We start from the raw sequence: 25,532 nt of genomic DNA, 5'->3' as shown, positions 1-25,532 counted from the left end.
TCAAAGGCATCAAATAATAAAATAATCTACTGGATATAGCTTCAGAGTTACCAAGAATAAAAAAAATTCCAAATGAAGTTATTTTTGTTAATTTATTTATATAAAAAGAAGGCAGATTTTAAGATTTTGTTGAAGCTTTAAATTTGAAAGAAACCTAGAGATTATTCAGACAACAGCATATCACTGTAGGAATTCCTTCTGTTTCTTAATTGTATTGTGATTGTTATATCATGGCAATGTAAGTTGTACAAGAAAGGTCTTCCTTTATCACTTTGGGGAAAATGGCTCAAACTGTGTTCTTGATAGATGCCATCAAGAGAACTGGTACAAAGTCAGTTTCAGAACTTGGCCCTTTGTATGTCTGTCGTGATCAACCATTTATTCTTAATACCATATTGGTCATTCACAGGGACCCTTCTCTTGTGCCCCTACTATTCACAGCATTTCCAGGGGGAAGCAGTCATATCCTCCCTCCAAGTGAATGTGAGATTTCAGGCAAATAACAAGTGAACACAACCATCTTTTACAGTTTTCCAAGGGAAAGGATAGTAATGAAGTACTTGATTCTGAAAGATAGGAACAGAATTTCAATGAATTGGGTTTATAAGATTCAAAAGTTATATTAATAGATGTGGTATTAGAAGCACAGAAGTAACTTCCAAAGTGTTATCTCTGAGACATGTAAATATTTAATTGGGAGCCTCTGATTTAAGATGTTCTTGTTTTTGAAATATATGTGGAGCTGGACAATTTGCATTGTCTTCCTCGTCTGACCGCAGTTTGCTCATCTGCACCTACAATATAAGCACTTGCAGTGCACCAGGATGCAGTTCTAAGGGCTGGTGGTGCATTAGACACAGTTTCTGCCCTTACAGAACTCAGACTGGCGGGTGAGACCGATTGTATATAGAGTGGATTGCAATGTGATTTTGGCCACATGCACAGATGAGAAAAGGGTTGATTTGTTTTGTTTTGCTATTTTAAGACAGTGTTGTTTTTATTTTAAAAGCAGTAAATATTACAGAATTTAGGAAGTAGAAATAAGCAAATGGAGGACATTTGAAACATCCATAGTCCCACCAACAAGAGAGAACTATTAATGCTTATGTTTGGCCATCAGATATTTATTAAACCCCTTTTGTGTTTTTTCTATGCCTTTTTTTTCCTTTTGTATATATGTGTGTATGTATTAAAAAAAAAACAGGCACCTACTGGACATGGTAACCTGTTGGTTTTGTTTTGTTTTTTTTCTTTTTATATTTTTGTGACAGGGTCTCACTCTGTCACCCAGGCTGGAGTGCAGTGGCGCAATCTTGGCTCACTGCAACCTCCGCCTCCTGGGTTCAAGTGATTCTCGTGCCTCAGCCTCCTGAGTAAATGGTATTACAGGTGTGCACCACCATGCATGGCTCATTTTTTTGTGTTTTTAGTAGAGATAGGGTTTCATCATGTTGGCCAGGCTGGTCTCGAACTCCTGACCTCAAACGATCCGCCCACCTCAGCCTCCCAAAGTGCTGGGATTACTGGCATGAGTCACCTCGCCTGGCCAGTAAACTTTTTTTGTTCACCTACAATGTGTTGTCAACACCTTTTTACGTCAACAAGTATTCACTTACACTCTCCTTTTAATAACATGTTAGCATTGCATCATATATAGTTGACCCTTAAACAGTGCAGGGCACTGACTCCCTGAGCAGTTGAAAATCCATGTATAATTTTGATTCCCCAAAAATTCAATTGCTAATAGCCTACTGTTAACTGCAAGCCTTACCTGTAACATAAAGTCAGTTAATACATATTTTGTATTTTATGTGTATTATATACCGTATTCTTAAAGTAAGCTAGAGAAAAGAATATTATTAAGAAAATCATGAGGAGGGAATACGTTTACTATTCATAAAGTGGAAGTGGATTGTCATATAGGTCTTTATCCTCATAGTCTTCACTTCACATTGAGTAGGCTAAGGAGGAGGAAGAAGAGCAAGGCTTTGTCTTACTCTCTTGGGTGACAGAGGCAGAAGAAAATTTGTGTTTAAGTGGACCTGTGCAATTCCAACTTGCGTTGTTCAAGGTTTAAGCTGTAATTGTACCACAATTTAAATTATCTATCCCTGGGTAGTTACTAGATTGTTGCTAAATACTTGAACACTTTCCCATTTGTTTCCTTAGCCTAATTTTTTTTTTTTTTAAATAGAGTCTTGCTCTGTCACACAGGCTGCAACCTCTGCCTTCCAGGTTCAAGCAATTCTCCTGCCTCAGCCTCCCAAGTAGCTGGGATTACAGGTGTGTGCCACCACACCCAGCTAATTTTTTTTGTATTTTTAGTAGAGATGGGGTTTCAGCATGTTGGCCAGGCTGGTCTCGAATTCCTAACCTCAAGTGGTCTGCCCGCCTCGGCCTCCTGAAGTGTTGGGATTACAGGAGTGAGCCACTGCACCCGGCGTCCTTAGGCTAAATTCCTGCAAGAGAAACTGCTAGGCTAAAAGCTATATATTTTTAAAGCTATGTTGCTCATTTGTCCTCCAGAAAAGTACATTATTATAGTATCATAGCATATAAGAGTGGCCTCTTCCACAAAACTAACATGGTATTACCTCTTTCTCCTTCACTACCCCAATTTAATTACCAAAACAAGAAAATTTAAAAATTATTCGTTTGAGGCCGCATGCGGTAGCTCACGCCTGAAATCCCAGCACTTTGGAAGGCTGAGGCAGGCAGATCACTTGAGGTTAGGAGTCCGAGATCAGCCTGGCCAACATAGTGGAACCCCCATCTCTGCTAAAAACAGAAAAATTAGCTGGGCGTGATGGCACGCACCTGTAGTCCCAGCTACTCAGGAGGCTGAGGCAGGAGAATCACTTGAACCCGGGAGGCGGAGGTTGCAGTGAGCCAGGGTCACCCCACTGTACTCCAGCCTGGGCAACAGAGCGAGGCTGTGTCTCAAAAAAAAAAATTATTTGCTTTTTTTTAAAAATAAAATTATTAATGTGTCGTTTTCATACTGCTTATTAGCTATTATTTTTAAAAATTCACTTACATGTATTCTTTGCCTGTGTTTATACTGGGCTGTATAGGTTTTTATTATTTATTTTTAAAACTCTTCCTTTTAGGGTATTATGAAAGGGTTTAATTCTTATTTGTCAAAGTGCCATTTCAGTGGTAAAACCACAATGCTAAGTTTAAATGCCTCATAAATAAGGTAGTATATAATTTCAAAAAGCAGGCATTACAAAACACTAACATTTGTTGAGTCTAGGTGGAGGGTATATAGTTGTTTATTTTACTGCTTTTTCAACTTTTTTGTATTATTAGAAAGTTTAATAGATGGAAGGAAAAAGAAAAATCAGGTGGAATTGTAGGGGAAGTATTTAACAGTTTGACAATGGCATCAGAAAGAATTGTAAAAAAAAAAAAAAAAAAAAGGAAATGAATGTCAGACATAATTAGTTCTCACCTGTGAATATTTTGAATGTGTGTGAAACTCTGTCTTTTGGTAGGAAAGATTTCATTTATATCATGAACCCAGAAAATATTACCTAATCATAGTTTATAAAAACTACATTTTTAAGAGTCTTGGCCGGGCGCGGTGGCTCACGCCTGTAATCCCAGCACTTTGGGAGGCCGAGGCAGGCTGATCACGAGGTCAGGAGTTTGAGACCAGCCTGGCCAACGTAGTGAAACCACTGTCTCCACTAAAAATACAAAAAATTAGCCGGTCATGTTGTGTGCCTGTAGTCCCAGCTACTCAGGAGGCTGAGGCAGGAGAATCGCTTGAACCCTGGAGGCAGAGGTTGTGGTGAGCCAAGATCACGCCACTGCACTCCAGCCTGGGCAACAGAGTGAGACTCCATCTCAAAAAAAGAAAAAAAAAACAGTCTTTATCACTAAAACACGGATATAGATTCTGTTTTTGGAAAAAATATACGAAACTGTTATTGTTTCAGGTCTTTAAATACTTCTTGAAATTAAATGAAGATGTATTTATTTTATTTGAAATTTAATGAAGATATTTTATTTCTTGTACTTTCTCAAAGTTGATTTCTCTGAAGATATTTGGAGAGAAATCATCTCCATTCAACAGAGTACCATAAAATTTAAGTGGTAGTCCCTAATATTCCAATACATTCTACCCTTTCCAGCCAAATTTTATTTTGATTCTTCCATGCCCACCTCATTTGTGTCCATATTCCTTTATGTTCTTATCTGTACCACCTTTAGGGGCTCATATTCATATACCATTTTGAAAATGACTGTCTTTAAATGAAAATCGTCAGAGAAAATGTGTTTACTCTTTATTAAGTGGAAGTAGATTATCATAAAGGTCTTCATCATTATCTTCATGTTGAGTGTGTATCATGTTAACTTTGTTTGCAGACTCAAAGAGATTAAATTCAATTCTGCAAACATTTTTTATTGATTGCTGAACCACTATATTCTGCAAACATTTTTTACTGATTGCTGAACCACTGTATTCCAGATACTTTGGGATGTTGCTATGGTCTGAATGGTTGACTCCCCCTCCCCAAATTTATATGTTAAAATTCTAACCCCCAAAGTTATGGAGTTAGGAGGTGGGGTCTTTGGGGGTGATTAGGTCCTGGAGGCAGAGCCTTCATGAATGGAATTATTGCCTTAATAAAGGCCTGAGAGAGACCTCACCCCTTCCACCAAGTGAAAAGACAGCTGCCTGTGAACCAGGAAGCAAGCCCTTACCAGACACTGCATCTGCCATCACCTTCATCTTACACTTCCAGCCTCCAGAACTGTGAGGAATAAATCTCTTTTGTTTACATGCTACCCAGTCTGTGTATTCTATTATAGTTGCCCAAGTGAACTAAGACAGATGTGATTTGAGAATCGGAACAAAATGCCCTCTCTATAGTTTAAGGAATTCTTCTAGAATAAATGCTGTTGATCACTGGACAGTTTTTTATATCTAGTCCTTAGAGGAGCCTCAAAGAATATTTAATAATAGTTCATATAACTCATTTACAAAACCTTTCTCTGAAGGTTTTATGAATCTGTTGTTTCACTTAATTGACTATAATTCAATGTAAATTCCTGTTCTGCTAAATTAAGTGTTAATTTTAAGAGAAGCCAACATTTTCCATCTCAGGAAATTGACGTATTCATGCTGTTCTGCCAGAAAATACCTCTAACAAAAGGAAAAATAGATAAATTGGACTATGTCAAAATTAAACATTTCCGGACACAATCAAAGGAGACAACAGAGTGAAAAGGCAGCCCATAGAGTAGGAGAAAATATTTGTAAATCATATGTTTGATAAGGGGTTAATATTCAGAATATGTGAAGAACTCCTACAACTCAGCAACAAACAAACCCAATATCCTGATTTCAAAAGTGGCAAAGCACTTTAGTATACATTTAGCCAAAGAAGATATACCAGTGGCCAGCAAGCATATGAAAAGATGCTGGAATCACTAATCATTAGGGAAATGTAGATCACGTTTACAGTGAGATATCATCTCACACCCATTAGGATGGCTACTACCAAAAAAAATCCCACAGAGCAACACAACATGTGTTGGTGAGGATATGAAGAAATTGTAACCCTTGTGCATTGTTGGTGGGAATGTAAAATGTGCAACTGCTATGAAAAGCAGAATAGCACTTCCTCAAGAAATTAATGGAATTACCATATGGTCCAGCAATTGTACTTGTAAGTATATACCCAAAAGAATTCAAAGCATGGTTTTGAAGAGATGTTTGTACGCTCCTGTTCACAGCAGCGTTACAGTAGCCAAGAAGTGGAAACAACTATGTCTGTAGACACAGGAATCGATAAAATATGATCTGTACATACAGTGGAATATTATGCAGCCCTAAAAAAGATGGAAATCCTGACATGTGCTGCATGCTACATGGAGGAACTTTACATTCAGTGAAACAAGCCAGTCACAAAAGTACATATAGTCTATGATTGCACTTACATGAGGTATCTAAAGTAGTCACATTCATAGAAACAAGGTAGAATGGTGGTTGCCAGGACCTAGAGGCAAGGGGAAATGGGTGAATTATTGTTTCATGGATACAGAGTTTCTTAGAATTCTCTAAAGAGATTGAAATTGTTGGGGAATTTTTGATTTTAATGGAAAAAATAAGTGTAATAATGAGCATGAGCAACAAAATATTTCCAAAAACAAAAAGCTAGACTTTAAAATGATCATAGATGGCACTTTGAATATCATTTTCTAATGTTTTCTTGTTTATTTAAGACTAGTAATGTTTAGCCTATTTTTTTAAAATGGGGTGACTGGCGTATTATTTGTGATTGTGAATGAATATTAATGTCAAAGAGTAAATTTATTAAATGGCAATATTTTGTTTTCTAGTAGCCTAAATCTTTTAAGTCATGATATGATAATTAACTTTATTATTACTGTTTTTTACATTAATATTTATTTGTTTTTTCTTTTTTCTAGGATCTTAATTCATATCTTGAAGATAAAGTCTACCTTACAGGGTATAACTTTACATTAGCAGATATACTATTGTACTATGGACTTCATCGCTTTATAGTGAGTATTTGTATAGTTACTGGCTTTTTTTCTGTAGTGTTGAGAATGATTTTTAAAACTTTGTCTTGAATTTAAATCAGATTTGCATTTTTGGCTTATCAAATAAAAATGAAAGGAATTCCTTTATACAAGGTGCCTTTTGTAACAAACCTGCACGTTGTGCACATGTACCCTAAAACTTAAAGTATAATAATAATAAAATTTAAAAAAACTTTGTCTTGAATTTAAATCAGATTTGCATTTTCAGCTTATCAGATAAAAATGAAAGGAATTCCTTTCAGTTGCTTCCTTTTCCTTGACCTTGATTTTTTTCCTATGCTTCTGCTCTTCTTCAGCAGTGACTTCTCCAGCCACACTTTAGGTTTTGTCATCATCCCCTGGGCCCCATATTCCTACCATTCCACCTCTAGATCTTAACTCCAGTACCCCATCTTCTGTGTAACCACTTGTGATGGTTAATACTGAGTGTCAACTTGATTGTATTGAAGACGCAAAGTATTAATCCTGGGTGTGTCTGTGACGGTGTTGCCAAAGGAGATTAACACTTGAGTCAGTGGGCTGGGGAAGGCAGACCCAACCTTAATCTGGATGGGCACCATCTGATCAGCTGCCAGCAAACATAAAGCAGCAGAAAAACGTGAAAAGATTAGACTGGCTTAGCCTCCCAGCCTACATCTTTCTCCCGTGCTGGATGCTTTCTGCCCTCAAACATCAGACTCCCAAGTTCTTCAGTTTTGGAACTCGGACTGGCTCTCCTTGCTCCTCAGCCTGAAGATGGCCTGTTGTGGGACCTTGTGATTGTGTGAGTTAATACTTAATAGACTCCCCTTTATATATTTATGTATTCCATTAATTCTGTCCCTCTAGAGAACCCTGACTAATACACCGCTTATCTTAGCTCTTTTGATCTCTTAGTGTCTAATTTCTGTCTGATGTAATTTGACTCCTCTTTTCCAAATCTGTATACTTTCTTCCCCACCCAACCTAGACCCCCTTTTGTGTAACTTCAGCTACGTCCTCTTAGTATCTTCAGCTCCTTTGCTTTACCCTACAGTCACCACCCTTTCCCTGTAAGTTCCCAGCTCTTGGCCAGTCCAAATAAATGTCTTCATTCTTACATCCAAGATCCAAGCTGAGCTCTACTGGAGAAATTACAACACTGTAGATTACTGCCACTAAAAATGTTTACTATCCATTTGCAGCTGGGCTCTCATACTGGCTCAGCTCCTTTTTTTTTTTTTCTCCCAGCGATACTTCCAAACCTTTACTTCCTTCCTTAAGCCCCTTCCTTCTCCCTCCTCCTTTATCTTTAGTCCTTATCACTGAGCCTTCCTCCATTATTCGGCTAGAAAAATGGAGGCTGTTCATCTGAATCCCTTCATCTTCCAGCCTGCCTGATTGTGCATCCTTGTCTATCTTGTCTCCTTTTCCTGGTCTCAGCCTTGCCTTTTTCCTAGGCCAATCCATTTGTATTAGTCCATTTTCACGCTGCTGATAAAGACATACTTGAGACTGGGTAATATATATACAGGAAAAAGGGTTTAATGGACTTAACAGTGGCTGGGGAAGCCTCACAATCATGGTGGAAGGCAAGGACGAGCAAGTCGGAGCAAGTCATGTCTTACATGGATGGCAGCAGGCAGAGAGGGCTTGTGCAGGGGAACTCCCACTTATAAAACCATCAGATCTCATGAGACTTATTCACTATCACAAGAACAGCACAGGGAAGACCTACCCCCATGGTTCAATTACCTCCCACCAGGTTCCTCCTGTGACATGTGGGAATTGTGGACGTTACATTTCAAAATGAGATGTGGGTGGGTACACAGCCAAACCATATCACCATTCATCTGGCCTCTTACCTGAATCTCCTCTCTGCCTCCTGCCCCTTTTCTGGATCTTGCTCCAGATCGTATTTCCTTTTTTTTCCTTCAATCTTGTCCACTACCTACATGATCAGTCTCTTTATTTTAAATTTGTTCATGAACGATGACATGATACTCACTATGTTCTTGGCACTGTTCTTCATGCTGTACAAATGTTGACTCATTTAATCCTAATAACAGCCATATAGGGTAGGCACTAATAATATCAGCCCCATTTTACAGATGAGATAACTGAGGCGTAGAGAGGTCAAGTGTTTTCTTTGAGATTGCCCAAGTAAGTGGTGGAACAAGGTCCAGAAACCAGACACTTTGGCCCCAGAATATGTGCTTTGTTATGACCATCTCTCTGCCTACAAGCTTGGCTCAACTCCCCATCACCCCAACACCCATCTTCCCCCTGTGGAAAAAAAAGAACTCATGTGTTTTTGTGCATTGTGCACCTCATGCATCCAGTCAATCAGATCCTGATTTCCAGCTCCTAAATGCCTCTCACATGTGTCTTTTCCTGTGATCCCAATGACATTGCCCAAGTTCCAGTATTTAGAATCTTTTGTTCATCTAAAGAGGATGGACTGTAAGAGATGAGCTTGGTGGCCCCTGGAGCAGTCTTTCTCATGACCGTGTCTTTTTCTTTCTCAAAATAATCAACTCAGACAGGCACAGTAGCTCACCCCTGTAATCCCAGCACTTTGGGAGGCCAAGGCGGGCAGATCACTTGAGGTCAGGAGTTTGAGACCAGCCTGGCCAACATGGTGAAACCCCGTCTCTAGTAAAACTACAAAAATCAGCCAGGCGTGGTGGCGCATGCCTGAAATCCCAGCTACTCCAGAGGCTGAGGCAGGAGAATTGCTTGAACCCAGGAGGAAGAGGTTGCCCTGAGCAGAGATCGCACCAAGGCACTCCAGCTTGGGCGACAAGAGTGAAACCCTGTCTTAATTCATCTGACTTCTGCCTCCCTTGCTATCCTCCTTCCCGTCATTCTCTCAGCCACAACATGTGCCCCAGAGCCTGCTGTATGCTGGGCTGTTTCTACCCAGCGTCCTTGCATTACTCTTCTCTTTTGTTCCCTGGTCCCAGCCCTTCCCTTCCTCCCCACTTCATTTGCATTTCCCAAGTATCTCTCAGTTCCCACTCATTCCTCGGCTGCATCTCTCTCAGGCCCCTAAACCACATTGAGGTGCTCCTTCCTCTGTGTGTGTTTGTACCTCATATACACTTCAGGTCTAGCTCATTTCACTCTTACTGTAATTCTTTGAAAATCTCTCTAAATTATAAGCTGTTTGACTCAATGATTGTAGCGACACATATTTGTAACACCATTGTCTGAGGTAATTCCTGGCATGTGTAGGTGGTCACCCCTCCATAAACACTGAATAAATTTTTAAACGTATTTCTCTATGCTTTTCAAGGAGTTTCCTCTATACTTTCTCACTGTACCTCATCACTAAGAAGGAAATAGGACCAGTGTTATTGGCCTTCTTTTACAGAAAAAGAAACTAATGCTTAGGAAACTTGAGTGGTTTAAAGGCACGGCGCTCAGTTTTTGGAAGGGCCAAACTTTCAGATCTTCTGACTGAAGTGTCTTAATGTGTGGGGAAGCTCTTTGTCTTATAAACTGTAAAATACCGTAGTAATTGAGGTCTGCGCAGGCCCCAACCTGTCCATGGTTTGGGGCTGCTATCTGCCTCATAAAGCAAAGTGGAGGGTTTGTCTTTTGGAAAAACAAAGTCGTTTTCTCCTCTGAAAAAGCCTCCTACATAGTTGGCTTTGCCATTTGCCAAGAATAAGAGGGCACAGATTGAGGCCTCTTGAGTCTGGGTTTTCAGTTGAGGTTGAAGAGAGAAGACAGGGATTGTAACCAGAAAATTCAGAATGGAATGCAGTTCCCTCCAGAACTCCTGGGCTTCATGACAGTCATAGAAGTGGATTCCTTTTAGTTTCCCCTCACCCCCCAAACGTACCGTAATAATGCATGATACAGTTATTAGTTCCCTACTCAAGCTATAATCCCTCAGTTTGAATTTACTTGACTTTATTCTGAATTGTTCCTCAAAGATCTCTCAGTGATTATGTTAAATTCTGTAACATTATTGAAATGGCTTAGAATGATCCTTAATTTAATGTAAAACTATTATGAGTTTTAAATGATTTATTGAGAGCCCACTGTGTATGCCCACTATGCCATACTTGAGAGGGAGACAACAGAAGTATAAAACTATTTTCAGGGGCATATTAATCTTATTGAAGAAATTAGACTGTTTTACATGAAAGCAATTAATGAAGTAGAGAAAATGGAATCCAGTGCTAATCTCTGGTCAGAATATTATGTTATTAATGAATGAGGCAGATAAGTAGAATACAGAATCATAAAATTGTCAGAAAAATATCTGAAGATTTGGATGGCCTTGGCTGTCTAAGGGAATTTGCATTGTTTTGGAAAGCTTATGAAAAGTTTGATTACAAATATTCTTTGTAAATAGGGCGACCACATGATTTCTCATCCAAAACACTTGGCTGTGAAAGGAGGCCTATTAATAATTACATTGGGACAGCAGGAGTGAAGTAGAATGAATGTTCCCCATACTTACAAAGAATATGATTCAATTTACGCAAAATAAGAGACCAAAGAGGATTTGTCTTATTTCTGTTCATCCCCTCTTGGCTTTTAAAACAGTGCCTTGTGCAGCTAAATGCTTATTGAGATTAGCAATATTAAGGCTGGGCATGATGGCTCATGCCTGTAATCCCAGCACTTTGGGAAGCTGAGGCAGGTAGATAGCTTGAGCCCAGGAGTTCAAGACCAGCCTAGGCAACAGGGCAAAACCCGTCTCTATTTAAAAAAAAAAAAAAACCATTAACCAGGCGTGGTAGCTCTGTGCCTGTAGTCCCAGCTACTTGGGGGAATGAGGTAGGAGGATCTTCTGAGCCCAGGGAGGTCAAGGCCACAGTGAGTCATGATTGCACCACTGCATTCCAGCCTGGGCAACAGAGTGAGACCTGTCTTAAAAAAATAAATAAAAGCAATATTTAACAACTGGTACCTATTTATAGTTCCTATTTCAGATTTTTTATCTTTGTAGTGAAAGTGTAATATAAGTAATGTTATTTAAATGTGGAGAAAGTTTATTGGAGCTGAAGTACATTGATTACCAGCTTCTTTTATTCCATGCTAGGTTCAATATGTTTTAGTAGCTTTTCGAATTTAAAATGATCATGAGGCACAACTTACCTCATTTCAAAACAAAAAAAGCCTCCAAGGTAAAGAGGATTTGCTGCTAAGGTATCTAAGCATCTCTCTCCTGGTGGCAGCCTAAACACAGTCTTTGAACTTGAGGGAGTCTGTACTTCATTTTAGTGAGACTGTGCTGCTGTGAGCATGGCTACCCAACAGGGCTCCAAGAACAATTTCTATCTGAAAACCACAATAACAAACTTGTTGGCTTTTTACAAAATATATATTTAAATGTGACATATGTTTTGACATTTAACTTTTTAAGCTTTATATTAGGAAAAATATCATCAGTCGTCCTTTGTGATGACAGCCAGCAGGCTAGTGAACGTCTGTTCAGACCCACAAGATCTGGCTTGCTGTAGCATCGGGCTGTCATTAAGAAGGAGAGTATTTCTACATCTAATTAAAAATAAAAAAGATGATACTGAAGTGCAACTCATAAACCAAGTGTTTAATTAAATTTTCCTTTCCTCTAGCTTATGCAGGTTTTGCAGTAGGGAAAAGAAATACTCGGAAAAGGAGGGAACTTGTTTGGAATTCCTTTGCCAGCAGAATGAATAAGGTCATAATCCTATAGTGCAAAATATTCCTAGCACTAGCTGCGAAGTTATTTAATTACGCGTCTAAGTGCACTGGAGGGCACTTGGTTTTTAGGCAGGTTAGAAGTGTTTCATTCAGTGCAGCATGTTAAAGTTAGGGTTACATTCATAATATTTAGCATTCTGTATGTGTTTACATTTTGTATTTTGGAATGTATGTCATCTTCATATATAGTGACCAGGATGTTATGATTAAAGATATCCTTATCAAAGTGAAATTGAATAGATTAATATGTAAATCACTGTTGACCATCCTTTTGGGTTCCTATCATGAGTCAAAGTATCTCTCCCACTCTAGTCCAAGTGCAGGCAAAGTAATCAGAGAAATAAACACCTTCTCAAGGAACAGGCCTCACAGACTAAAACCTACACAATGGCAGAATTGCACTGTGGTGTTAAATGACATTCCAGTTAAGTTGGGTACAAATACATACAGATGTGGAATAAATGATTTCTAGGTGTTAAGGTAGGGTGGGTGTGAGGTGCAGATTGGCCACCTGCTGATATTTACCAGGTCTTCGTGCTTTGTTTGCTTTGGCAATATTATTTATTTTTGTCCTCGTGCATTCCTTAATTTGTTTGTTCACATTATTCAATACGGAATATGTAATCAGCACAGTGTACAAAACAGCAGTCAAGGAACCTTCGAGTCATCAGATAATTCCACTGTATTTTGTTTCATTGTGAGCCCAATTTTAGTCATGGCTGAGTTATTCTAAGATCTGGTCTATCTTAACTCCGTTTGAGGAATATTTTGTTGCCTTTCCTTTGTTATACTGCCTGTTAGTGCGGCTGTTTATTATAACACCAGTGACTCACTGCTTTCTTAAAGTGATTTCACTAGGACATAGTCATCCCTGTGAACAGACTGTTACTCAAGATTATTAAAATCCTTTGTAATATTATGTGCTGCTTGACTGTAAGATTGCTATCAACTGAAATACTTTTGTTCTGAAGTTTGGAGCACCATTGGAGGCATGTGGTTCTTTTATAAGGAAAGGAAAAATAAAAGAAATAACTGCAAAATAGTCCAGGAGCACTGGCCCTAAAGAATGTCCCAAAGGCGGCAGCGTGGTGCCAGTTGGAAAGGTAGCAAAGCAGCGTGTCACCCTGATCTGGAACGGTTCACTTAAAGTGTTTCTCACATGACTTCATGGAAAATTAGTGATTCAGAATATTATCTGCTTGGCTTTAAAGTTCAAAGTCACGATAGAGTGCCAATATAAATTAAAAGGAATTATTAGGCAGAAAGAGCCAAGCACCACTATAGACACACTGGCATGCAGATCAACATGAAGCAGGAAATGGCAACTAGAACAATTGCATTGTTTCCTGTTGTAAGAAAGGAAAAAGAACTTGAGCTAGAAAGGGATGGTGGAAAACCAGTGTTGTAAGTGAAATAGTCCGGGAGATCCCATCAGAAATGTTTTTAAAATCTGTAAATTTGGTGAGGGGAGAAATCTGTTCATTTCTTTGTTTACAGTAAGTTTATATAGGGAATGTCTTCCAAAAAAGTAGCAGAGTTAACAAGTCAAGGTCATTCATAATTATCTCAGACTCAAAGGGACAAGTTCCAAAGTTTAAACTGTAAAAAGAGATGAAAGTGGTAACCGTAACCTCATCCTTTTTGAAAAACTCTGTGAGTTTCTGGCAAAAGTTTCCTGAGGGAAAAATGAATAAATGTACATTCTTAAAATAGATCATCTAAAAATATTGTCAAATGGATCATCTAGCTAAAAATTATTAGAATAGGGGGTTGGGTGCAGTGGCTCATGCCTGTAATCCAGGCACTTTGGGAGACCGAAGCTGGTGGATCACTTGAGGCCAGGAGTTCGAGACCAGCCTGGCCAACATGGCAAAACCACGTCTCTACTAAAAGTACAAAAAATTAGCCAGGTGTGGTGGTATGTGACTATAGTCCCAGCTACTCGGGAGGCTGAGGCAGGAGAATCGCTTGAACCCAGGAAGTGGAGGTTGCAGTGAGCCCAGATCGCGCCACTGCCCTCCAGTCGGGGCAACAGAGTAAGACTCTGTCTCAAAAAATAATAATAATAAATAAATTATTGGAATAAATTAGGAATTTTTAGAAGCTTTAGGAGCTCTTGGAATAAAAACTATTTTTTACTGTGAGTCTGTTGATAATCCTGACTCTAGAGACTCCAAATGTAAAATGTTTAAGTTGGAGAATATTTATTTTGCTGTGTTCTGTATGTTAGTATTTCTTTAAATAATAGGCCTGTAAGCAACTTATACTAGTCCTCAGTGACACCAAATGCTGTTCTGAAATACAAATATCACACATAACATTGCCCTTTTTACCTAGTTTAAAATCTGGGTGAACAACTTGAACATGAACAAGCATTAGTACTCTATTGTTTGGAAATGCTTTACCAAATGGCTGAGTGGAGAATTATCTGAAATGAAAGAGCTATGAAAGGACTAAAATGGTAAGAAAGAGGTCAGATTTGAATCATCATGTATTTCAGCAGCTGACATGAAATCAAGTTGGAGGAAAACTTATTGTTACATCTGTTTGCTTTAACTATCAGCAAAGAGATTTGTCGAAGTTGATTTTGAATTTTATTCATTCATTTATTCATTTTTGGTAAGAAAGCTCCCATTTCTTGTTAGATTTGCAGCTCTGTTTATTACTGGTTGAGCTTTTAATAAATCGTACATTTTCTTTCGAAGTCCTTGCTGAGGTTTATATATGGTAAAGATTTAGAAAAAGAACAAAATGCTCTTTTACAAAATATTTTTCAAAATATTTTTGAAATATAGACTGATGCTCAGTTTATTCCACAGATTAAGTGCTGCCTATGAAAACACACCTGACAGGTAGATGCTCCTTTCAGTTTGAATCTACCAGTTAGCCTAATGTAATTCTTTCATGTGAAACCATGAATTTTCATAATAAAAATTAAACTTTTACATTAAAAAAGACATACCTGACCAGTTTTCTTGACTGATGTGTTATTTATCTCTGTGCCATGGACTGACTATGTTATAGGTGAGACAGTTGTAGTAACATCTTTCTAAGTAGACACAACCTTACACACCTTAAACAAGATGAATATGTTTTTATAATGTGCTAGAGCAGCTTGTGTGTAGGACTTAAGTATGTATCACTAAAACCTGAAACTTAAATTTTTATGAAACAGAAGCAGTGAAGATTCTCCCTGGTAACAACTTAAGTAAATCGAGCCAACAAATATGAGTCCAAATAAACATTTAATGAGAAAATACCGCCTACTTTTTAATTTTATTGTTAATATCCTTTTGTATTCTGTAATAATTACTGCATGTGGAGTGATTTATCCTTCACCTTTGGTGATCTGGTAACTTAGCAGAATGTTTGTCTGCAGAACAGGTATGTGCTAAATGCTGAAAAGCAAAGGACATTCATCTCACTAAAAATGTCTCCCAACAAGCAGGCTGCTGGGGCGTTTGTAGCGCTTGTAGGGTGGCTGAGTTATTTCTTTCTGCAAACACTCCTGTCAGCGTTATAGAGACTTGCACTATCTGTTAAGTAAATGTGACTTAAGAGAAGGAAATACACTACCCATTCATGGGGTCATGGCTGCAAGTTACTGCCCTACTGGTTTTCTCTTTACCTGATAACTCTCAATAATTCTAAAATTTATCTTAGAGAAAAGTCTTTGAGTCACCTATTTTGGAATTTGAGCCCAGTGAAATGATAAGCACCTGCAGTTTGTATCACATCTCTCTCTAACCAAATCTCTGAGCATTCTTGTAGCTTGATAGCAAATTGGGTGAACTGCTCCATTCACTAAAAGATTGAGTTCAGCTTTATTGCAAACAGAATTATGAAGGTCTGTTCTCATGCACTTACTCAGCCTCCTTCATCTGAGTCACACACCACTGGAAATAGCCCCTCCTTATATTAAGCAATATTGACTTGAAATGGATCATTTCCTTTTTTTAGATTTACTAAAGAATACCAGAGAAAGAACTGTTATCTTAATCTATCTTCCTTTCCAATGAAGTAAAAAACAAATTATTTGACCTCCAAATCCTCAGTTAATGTAAATTTTGCATTTGTTGAAAACTTGATATTTCGCAGGAAGGACATCAGGTTTTGTACTGAACATAACATTGAACACGAAGAACCTTTATAAGTCAGTGTTCACTGGGCTGAAACTTTTACTCCTATCTGAATATGTTGGCTTTTGAGAGCTCTTGGGGGATTGGTGTTGTTGTTTTTCAACTTCTGTCTCCTACTTAAGTGATATTAACAGTTGTGCTTATGTAACATCTGTGTTGTGTGTGTATGTTTTTAATCTCTACTTAGGTTGACCTGACAGTTCAAGAAAAGGAGAAATACCTTAATGTGTCTCGCTGGTTTTGTCACATTCAGCATTATCCAGGCATCAGGCAACATCTGTCTAGTGTTGTCTTCATCAAGAACAGACTATATACTAATTCTCACTAGAAGCTGTCCATGCCATACAGAAGATCTATTAAAAATGTTTTAAATGGAAAATGTACTCTAGACCACAGGACTAATGTAAATTAATATACAGTCATTCATTATTTGTTGAAGTTGATAGAATTTTTGAAGTGTAAACTTGTGTCTGAATGTTTTATTTGTTCTTTAGTTGAAGTTTTGCAATTTTTATGTCAAAATTCAATTGCTATTAAACAAGTTGAGATCAAGTTATAAATTAACCTTGTTTTTAATAGATGACATTTATTTCAATAAAAGTTGCAAATCAGGCTTAATCTTAAAATTGGTGGTCATTTCAATGGTTGACATATTTGGCTATTTATTAACCTCTCTTTCATATTCTAAAATTCATTTTCCCCTTATGGATATTTATGGTAGTTTGTTAAGAACTGTGATAAATTGTGCCAAGGAAGCCAAAAGGGAAGACAGATGGATTTGTTTTAAAATATTTATGTGAGCTAGTAAATGTGGTTGAAAAAATATTTTTTCGTTGTTTCTTTCTTTCTGTAGTCAGTACTCATTGGGGTGAAACTAACTACTGAACTGCCCTACGGGAAACTGGAGTAAGATACATTCCTCTTGAGTTAATGATTCAATGCAGTGGCCAAAAAGAGATGGGAAATTCTTCCTCCTGTAAGGAGGAAAATAAAAAAGAGATGGGAAAGTCTTACTGTCCCACTAATTTTGGATTTTTAATTACTAGATTTTTTCTAAACTGAAAGCCAACTCTCATGGAAAGACTGCTGTTAAAGAGCTGTGTGAAGAACAGAGGCACTTTATTAAAAGATCTGTATATTTTATAACTTGCTGGTTGAATAAATAATAGTTATCATAGAGCTAAAGACCTTATCTTTACAAATAATGAGAAAAATGGGGTCTTCGGGGGCTTTCCCGTTTAATGCTACTTAATGTTTTGGTGTTGATGCTGAGTCTGACCAGTGGACCCTTCAAAGTTCTAGCAGAACTTAAAGCAGTCAATCATATTTTCTTAATTTCTAAAAATAAAAAGATAATGCTAAATTAGGATTAAAGTAGACAACATGAAGAAAAAAGCCTAGTATGTAGCTCTTGGCAATCAGTAAGGTTAGTTTCCTTTCTCTTCTCCAGGCAAATCATGATTGTTTTGTTTATAAGAAAATGAGGATTGTAACAGGCGGCCCCCATGTTTGTCTCTGAAGTGACTGAGTCAGGAGACTTCACAGGCCAGGTGTGTGGGCACAGGCACGCCTCATTTTACTGCATCTTCAACACGTGGAAGGTTTGTGGCAACCCTGCTTCGAGCGAGACTATTGGCACCATTTTTCCGTCAGCTTGTGCTTGCTTCATGTCTCTGTGTCACATTTTGGTAATGCTCACATTATTTTGAATTTTTTTCATTACTCTATCTGTTAGCAGTGATCTGTGTCCCATGATCTTTGTTACTATTGTTATTTTTGGGGTGCCACAAGCCAAGCCCATATAAGACTTCAGACGTAATAAATGTTGTGTGTGTTCTGACTGCTCCACTGACCAGCCGTTCCCCATTTCTTTCCTTTTCCTTGGGCTTCCCTCTTCCTCGAGACACAAGAGTATTGAAATTAGGCCACTTAATAACCTTACAGTAGCCCCTAAGTGCTCAGGTGAAAGGAGGAGTTGCACATCTCTCTCTAGAAATGATTAAGCTTCTTGAGGAATGCATGTCAAAACCAAAACAGGCTGAAAGCTAGGCCTCTTGCACCAAACAGCCAACTTGAATGCAAAGGAAAAGTTTTAAGGAAATTAAAAGTGCTGGCTGGGTGTGGTGGCCCATACCTATAATCCCAGCACTTCGAGATGTGGAAGTAGATGGATCACTTGAGCCCAAGAGTTCAAGACCAGCTTGGGAAACATGACAAAACCCCATCTCTACAAAAATTAGGCATGGTGGAGTGCCTGTAATCCCAGCTACTTGGGAGGCTGAGGTGGGAGGATCACCTGAGCCTGGGAGGTTGAGGTTGCAGTGAGCCGTGATTGTGCCACTGCACTCCAGCCTGGGCAACAGAGTGAGCCCCTGTCTCAAAATAAATCAATCAATAAAAGTGCTACTCAAGTGAACACACAGATGATAGGAAAGCAAAACAGCCTTATTGCTGATAGGGAGAAAGTTTGAGTGGTCTGGATAGAAGATGAAACCAGCCACAACATTCTCTTAATCCAGGGGAAGACCCTAACTCTCTTCAATTCTATGAAGGTTGAGAAAGGTGAGGAAACTGCAGAAGAAAGGTTTGAAACCAAGCCAGCAGAGATTGGTTCATGAGATTTGAGGAAAGGCACCATCTCCATAACACAAGTGCAAGGTGAAGCAGCAAGTGCTAACGTAGACTGCAAGATCTAGCTAAGATCATGGGTGAAGGTGTCTACACTAAACAACAGATTTTCAGTGTATATGAAACAGCCTGCTATTAGCAGAAGATGCCACCTAGGACTTCCATGGCTCGAGAGAAGTCAGTGCCTGGCTTCAGAGCTTCAAAGGACCAACTGACTTTCTTATTAAATATGGGGCTAATGCAGCTGGTGACTTGAAGTTGAAGCCAGTGCTCATGTACCATTCCAAAAATCCTAGGGCCCTTGAGAATTATGCTAAATCTTGCCAGGTGCAGTGACTCATGCTTGTAATCCCAGCACTTTGGGAGGCCAAGGCAGGCGGATCACGAGGTCAGGAGATCGAGACAATCCTGGCTAACATGGTGAAACCCCATCTCTACTAGAAATACAGAAAATCAGCTGGGTGTGGTGGCGGGCGCCTGTAGTCCCAGCTACTCGGGAAGCTGAGGCAGGAGAATGGCGTGAACCCGGGAGGCGGAGATTGCAGTGAGCCAAGATCGCTGCCACTGCACTCCAGCCTGGGCGACAGCGTGAGACTCCATCTCAAAAAAAAAAAAAAATCATGCTACATCTACTCTGCCTGTGCTTTATAAAAGGAACAACAAAGCCTGGGTGACAGCACATCTGTTTACAGTATGGTTTACTGAAGCCGACTGTTGAGACCTACTGCTCAGAAAAAAAGCCTCGTTTCAAAATGTTACTGCTCAATGACAATACACCTGGTTACCCTTAGAGCTCTGATGGAGATAAAAAGGAGATAAATACAGTGTTTTCATGCCTGCTAACACAACATTCATTCTACAGCCCATGGATTAAGGAGTAATTTCAACTTTCAAGTCTTATTACTTAAGAAATACATTTTGTAGGCCGGGCGCGGTGGCTCATGCCTGTGATCCCAGCACTTTGGGAGGCCGAGGCAGGCAGATCACGAGGTCAGGAGATTTAGACCATCCTGGCTAACATGGTGAAACCCCGTCTGTACTAAAAATACAAAAAATTAGCCGGGCGTGGTGGTGGGCGCCTGTAGTCCCAGCTACTCCAGAGGCTGAGACAGGAGAATAGCATGAACCCGGGAGGCGGAGCTTGCAGTGAGCCGAGATCAAGCCACTGCACTCCAGCCTGGGCAACGGAGCGAGACTCCCTCTCAAAGAAAGAAATTGAGACAGAGAGAAAGAAAGAAAAGAAAGAAATACATTTTGTAAGGCTATAGCTGCCATAGATAGTGATTTCTCTGATGGAGTAGGCCAAGTAAATTGCAAACCTGGAAAGGATTCAGCATTCTAGATGCCGTTAGGAACATTTGTGATTCACGGGAAGAGGTCAAAATGTAACATTAACAGCACTTTGGAAGAAGTTGGTTTCAACTCTAAAGGATGACTTTGAGAGAGTTCAAGACTTAAGTGGAGGAAACAACTACGGATGTGGTGGAAATAACAAGAGAAGTAGAATTAGAAGCAGAGCCTGAAGATGGTACGGAATTGCCGCAGTCTCTTGATAAAACTTCAACATACGAGGAGTTGCTTTTTAGGGGTGAACAAAGAAAGTGGTTTCTTGAGGTGGACTTTATTCCTAGAGATGATGCTGTGAACACTGTAGAGATGAGAACAAAGGATTTAGACTATTACATAAGCTTAGTTGACAAAGCAGCTGCAGGGTTGGAGAGGATTGACTTCAATTTTGAAAGAAGTTCTACTTTGGTTGAAATGCCATCAGATAGCATTGCATGCTACAGAGAAATGTCTTTTGAAAGGAAGAGTCGATTAATGTGGCAAACTTTATTGTTGTCTTAAGAGATGGACACAGCCACCCCAACCTCCAGCAACCACCACCCTGATCAATGAGGAGCCATTGACATGGAGGCAAAACCCTCCACCAGCAAGAAGATTGACTTCCTAAAGGTCCAGATGATCATTAATGCTGTTTTTAGCAACAAAATTTTTTTAGTTAAGGTGCATACATTGTGGTTTTAGACATAATGCTGTTGTACACTGAATAGACTCCAGTATAGTATAAACGTAACTTTTCTATGGACGGGGGAACTGAAAAATTTGTGCAACTCACTTTGTTGTCATTATTGTGGTGGTCTAGAAAGGAACCCACACTCTTTCACATCTTCCTGTATAACAGATCAAGACAGTTTTTACGTGATGTATTTCACAATTCATTGCCCTCAGGAGTATTTTTAGTTTTGTGACATGGTCTTTAAATTAAAAACTGTAAATTTGTATTTGTATGTTCGGAGACTACAGGGTTCAAATTAATTATGGGAGTTGTTATGTGTCTTACAGGGGTAGGTCAAGTCTGTGTACCTTTCATGCTGACCACTCGGTCTGCTATAAGCATGCCACATCATGATTCACTGCTGCAAATTACACCTAGCCCCAACACTTCTGTCTTCTCCCCCCATTCAGCAGGAGGATTGAAGCAGGACAGATAGAGGCGACAGGAAATAGGCCACCAAGCATTCTCATCCCAACTATTTCACTCTTTTCCTTCATTTTAGGTCAGCAGTGAGGAAAGAGCGGGAGGCCAGAGAGGGAAACCACCTCTTTGTCAAGCGACCCCTCTTCCCGCTTCTTCCTGTGTCTTACTCCTCTGAATCCCTCAGTCGGCTAGGCAATTCTTTATTGTGCAAAACATTGATAGAACAGGTATTACTTGGTACCACCAAGTACCAGGACTTCTCGCAACTAACTTAGATCTTGGAGGATGAAGGGATGGTCGAAAGATGAAGACCTGGCTTCTGCAGCCAAGTGTTAGATCATATTCTCAGCATCCAGATCAAAACAATTCATTTCCTTGTAGAATTTCTACTGTGCTTCTTGGGTCATTTCTGTCAGGCACTTGCCTGAAATGCCCTTTCCTTCTCACTTGGTAACCTCTTCAGTATTCTGCTTTGTCAATGTCCTCATGAAGTCAAGTCTGTCCCACCCCTGGCCCCTGATTCTGGCACTGGCATCATTGTACTGTTTTTGATTATCTGTTTCTTCCGCCGGGCTTAGTAATTTCTTGAGAGCAAAGACTATATTTTCCCTTGCTTATCCAGCCCTCAGAACAATCATTGGCACACCACAGTCAGTGCTCAATCTCTTAAAAGAATGTACTGAGCCGACTGAGCTCAGTACATTCCTTTTGAGCTGACTGAGGAAAGTATAAGTGTAAATTACACGTATATGTTACTGGTACAGCTGTATATTGCAGAAAGACCCAGTAACATCAGGGTGGGTTGTTTTTTTCTCATGTAAAAGAAGTTAGGAAATTAGGCCACCTTTGGTGTGAAGCATCCAGCTCCTGTTTTTGCTGCTCCATGCTGAACGAATGGTTTCCATTCTTAAGTTCAACGTATGGTCCAATGTTAACGTCAGAACTCCAGACATCAAGTCTGATTAAGACCCAAAGAAAGAGCAAGAGGGGGACAGCAAAAGGCTTCTCTCCCAACCTTATCAATTCCCCTGAAGGGCCTTTCCTGGAAGCCCTGTTTGGCTGTATTGATTTACAATTTTGGCCACTCCAGCTGGGAGGAGGCCAGATGTGTAGTCGGAGGGCACCCAGAATAAAGCTCTGCTCTGTCAATGAGAAAAGAAGGAAAAGGGATACTGCATAGGCAACCAGCTATCTCTGTCACAGTGAGTAATGCTTAAATGGGAAAATGCCTTCTGAGTGCCAAATGATCAATTGTATAAGATATTTTGTTAATACATTGCTGACATCACATGGATCATCAATTTGCAAAGAATTGGGATATAATACAATTTCCACTGACCACATTTCACTGACAATTTAATTTTCATGATTCAGAGCTAATTTTAGGATTCTGTAGTATGCAGTTATGAAGATCTGTTAATGCTTTTTAAAATATCTGTTAAAACTTTTAATAACAATAATAGATAACATTTACTGAGCATTTAGTGTGTATCAGGCACTATTCTAAGTGCTTTAAGTGAATTCACTCCTTTTTTATCCCCTTTTGCAGATAAGGAAGCTGAAGCACACAGAGGTAGGGAACGAACCCAACATCATACAAGGAACTGAGATCAAGGAACTGAGATTCAAACACAAATGTCTGGCTCAAACTTACCTGTAAACTACTCTACATGGAGTGCCATAAAATTCTGCTTAATTAACTTGTGGAATCAGTTTTTACCAACCTAGAAAAAACCTGCCCTAGGTATTAGATAAAATAAATGGGTACATAATTTTAAGAATAAATGAGATGGTTGCACCACTCTGGGAATATACGGAAAACTTCTAACTTGTACACTTCAAATGGTGAATGTTGTAATATGTGAATTACAGCATTAAATCATTTGGGGGTGGGGAAGCAGTGGAGTCGAGCACACCAGCCTCACCATGTATTAATTATGAGACCTTGCTCAAGTCACTGCACATGGAATTCCTCGTATGAAATAGGGGTAAAGACAACTGATCTCATTTAATTTGCAGTGGGAATATATAAAAATTACTCAGCACTGTGCCTAATACGTAGAAAGTTATGAGTAAAAAACTGCTATGGAAGATTGTAAAATCATAAAGCCAAATTATTAAGACTTTTCCTACCTGCCAATCATCCCTGAGGTACCAACTTGCTCAACATGTGAGCCTGAGATAAAAATGGTGGCAGAGCATCCTGGGATTTTGATAAAACATGAATTTACATTACTTACCAGTTTAAAAGTCTCTCACGCCTGTAATCCCAGCACTTTGGGAGGATGAGGCAGATGAATCACAAGGTCAGGTGTTCAAGACCAGCCTGGCCAACATGGTGAAACCCCATCTCTACTAAAAATACAAAAAATTAGCTGGGCATAGTGGCAGGTGCCTGTAATTGCAGCTACTTGGGAGGCTGAGGCAGGAGAATTACTTGAACCCAGGAGGCGGAGGTTGCAGTGAGCTGAGGTCGCACCACTGTACTCCAACCCTGGTGAAAGTGCAAGACTCCATCTCAAAAAAAAAAAAAAAAAAAAAAAGTCTCTGGTTCTCACACTTTTCAAGCTGTTGGAAAAAAGGACCATGCTGTCTTTCTTATTTTGTTTCTAATAGATGAAAGAGCCAGGTGTGGTGGCTCACACCTGTAATCCCAGTGCTTTGGGAGACTGAAGCAAGAGGATCACTTGAGCCCAGGATTTGAGATTACAGTGAGCTATGATGGTGTCACTGGATCCCAGCCTGGGCAACAGAGTGAGACCCTGTCTCTTAAAAACAAAGATTGATTAGCCGGGCACGGTGGCTCACGCCTGTAATCCCAGCACTTTGGGAGGCCGAGGTGGGCGGATCACGAGGTCAGGAGATTGAGACCATCCTGGCTTACACGGTGAAACCCCATCTCTACTAAAAATACAAAAAAATTAGCCGGGTGTGGTGGCAGGTGCCTGTAGTCCCAGCTACTCAGGAGGCTGAGGCAGGAGAATGGTGTGAACCCGGGAGGCAGAGCTTGCAGTGAGCTGAGATCCCCCCACTGCACTCCAGCCTGGGTGACAGAGCGAGACTCCGTCTCAAAAAAAAAAACAACAAAGATTGATGCGACCTGTCTAGAAGAGAGTGCAGCTATCTTTGTGAATGCTCTTCCTTCTGAAAAGTGAAAGCCCCTTTCCAAGGATTTTCTTTCTGTAATTCCGAGAAGCCTACAGCACTGACCAGTCAATGATAATCCAAATATTATTTAGGTCATACTGTGTAACAGAACTCTGCTAGGCCCTGCAGATAACACAGTCACATCCCTGCCCTCATAAAGTTTACAATCCAATGGTCTGTGAACACATTCCTGAAACAGGGTATATAGAGCACTCTTTGGGAGGCTGCCAGCCACTCAGCATTGTTTGAAAGTAAATAATTAGATATCATTTACTGAGTATTTAATATGTTCTGAGCTCTGTATGGGAATTTTACAACATTAATATGATCTCATGTTAATTTAGGAGCTAGAGAGGAGGCAGAGACTAACCCACATGCTAACCACCACCTCGGTTAGACCATGACTGAAATGGGAACTGTATGATTTCAGGGTTAGAAGACCATCTGTTGCCATGTTCACTGGATTTGATTCAACTCCCCTGATTAGACACATGTCCCTATTCCATGTGAAACTTTTAGGAACAGACAAAAAATTCCAAGTAGGGAAGAATCACTCTTCAGTCAAACATCTGTGAACTTTTTCATTAATTAGAATAAAAACGAGTTTTAAAACAAATAGAAATTATAGAATGGGAACAATGTCAAACAACCACAGCCAAGCTTATACCCAAGCATCCAAGAGATCATGAAGTATTTTGTGTAGTTCTGCAGTTGTGAGTCTCTTCCCAAGCAATGACTATCACAATATGGTAGAAAAGGTGACATAGCTCCAAGAATGACATAATCATCCATCCATGACCCGACTTCCCAGTTAAACACCCCATCTCCCACCCCCAGTTCAGCAAGAAGATTATTCACTAAGGCTTTTAGCAGATATATAGGAATTCTCATGT

General features: G+C 39.5%; 1 protein-coding gene across 5 annotated transcripts in view; it reads left to right on the top strand.

Annotated features, from left to right (window-relative positions):
* EEF1E1 (eukaryotic translation elongation factor 1 epsilon 1) overlaps positions 1-23,192 on the top strand; it is a 29,030-nt gene extending 5,838 nt beyond the window's left edge. The window contains exons 3-5 of one of the 5 annotated variants that reach the window (XR_010157542.1): positions 6,445-6,540; positions 17,833-17,983; positions 23,042-23,192. Coding sequence is in view for 3 of the 5 variants with exons in the window: in XM_001166234.8 (XP_001166234.1) it covers positions 6,445-6,540; positions 16,570-16,710 (237 nt within the window). In the remaining 2 variants the exon portion in view is untranslated. Of the gene's footprint in view, positions 1-6,444; positions 6,541-16,569; positions 16,996-17,832; positions 18,071-23,041 lie in introns of those variants that run through there. The other 4 variants (XR_010157541.1, XM_518229.9, XM_001166169.7 and 1 more) reach the window with 4 other exon arrangements.
* Positions 23,193-25,532: the final 2,340 nt, after the last annotated feature.

This window comes from Pan troglodytes, chromosome 5 (assembly GCF_028858775.2).
Source record: "Pan troglodytes isolate AG18354 chromosome 5, NHGRI_mPanTro3-v2.0_pri, whole genome shotgun sequence".
Lineage (NCBI taxonomy): Eukaryota > Metazoa > Chordata > Mammalia > Primates > Hominidae > Pan > Pan troglodytes.
The sequence above is the reverse complement of the archived record's forward strand: the minus strand, read 5'-3'. Positions and strand labels throughout refer to the sequence as shown.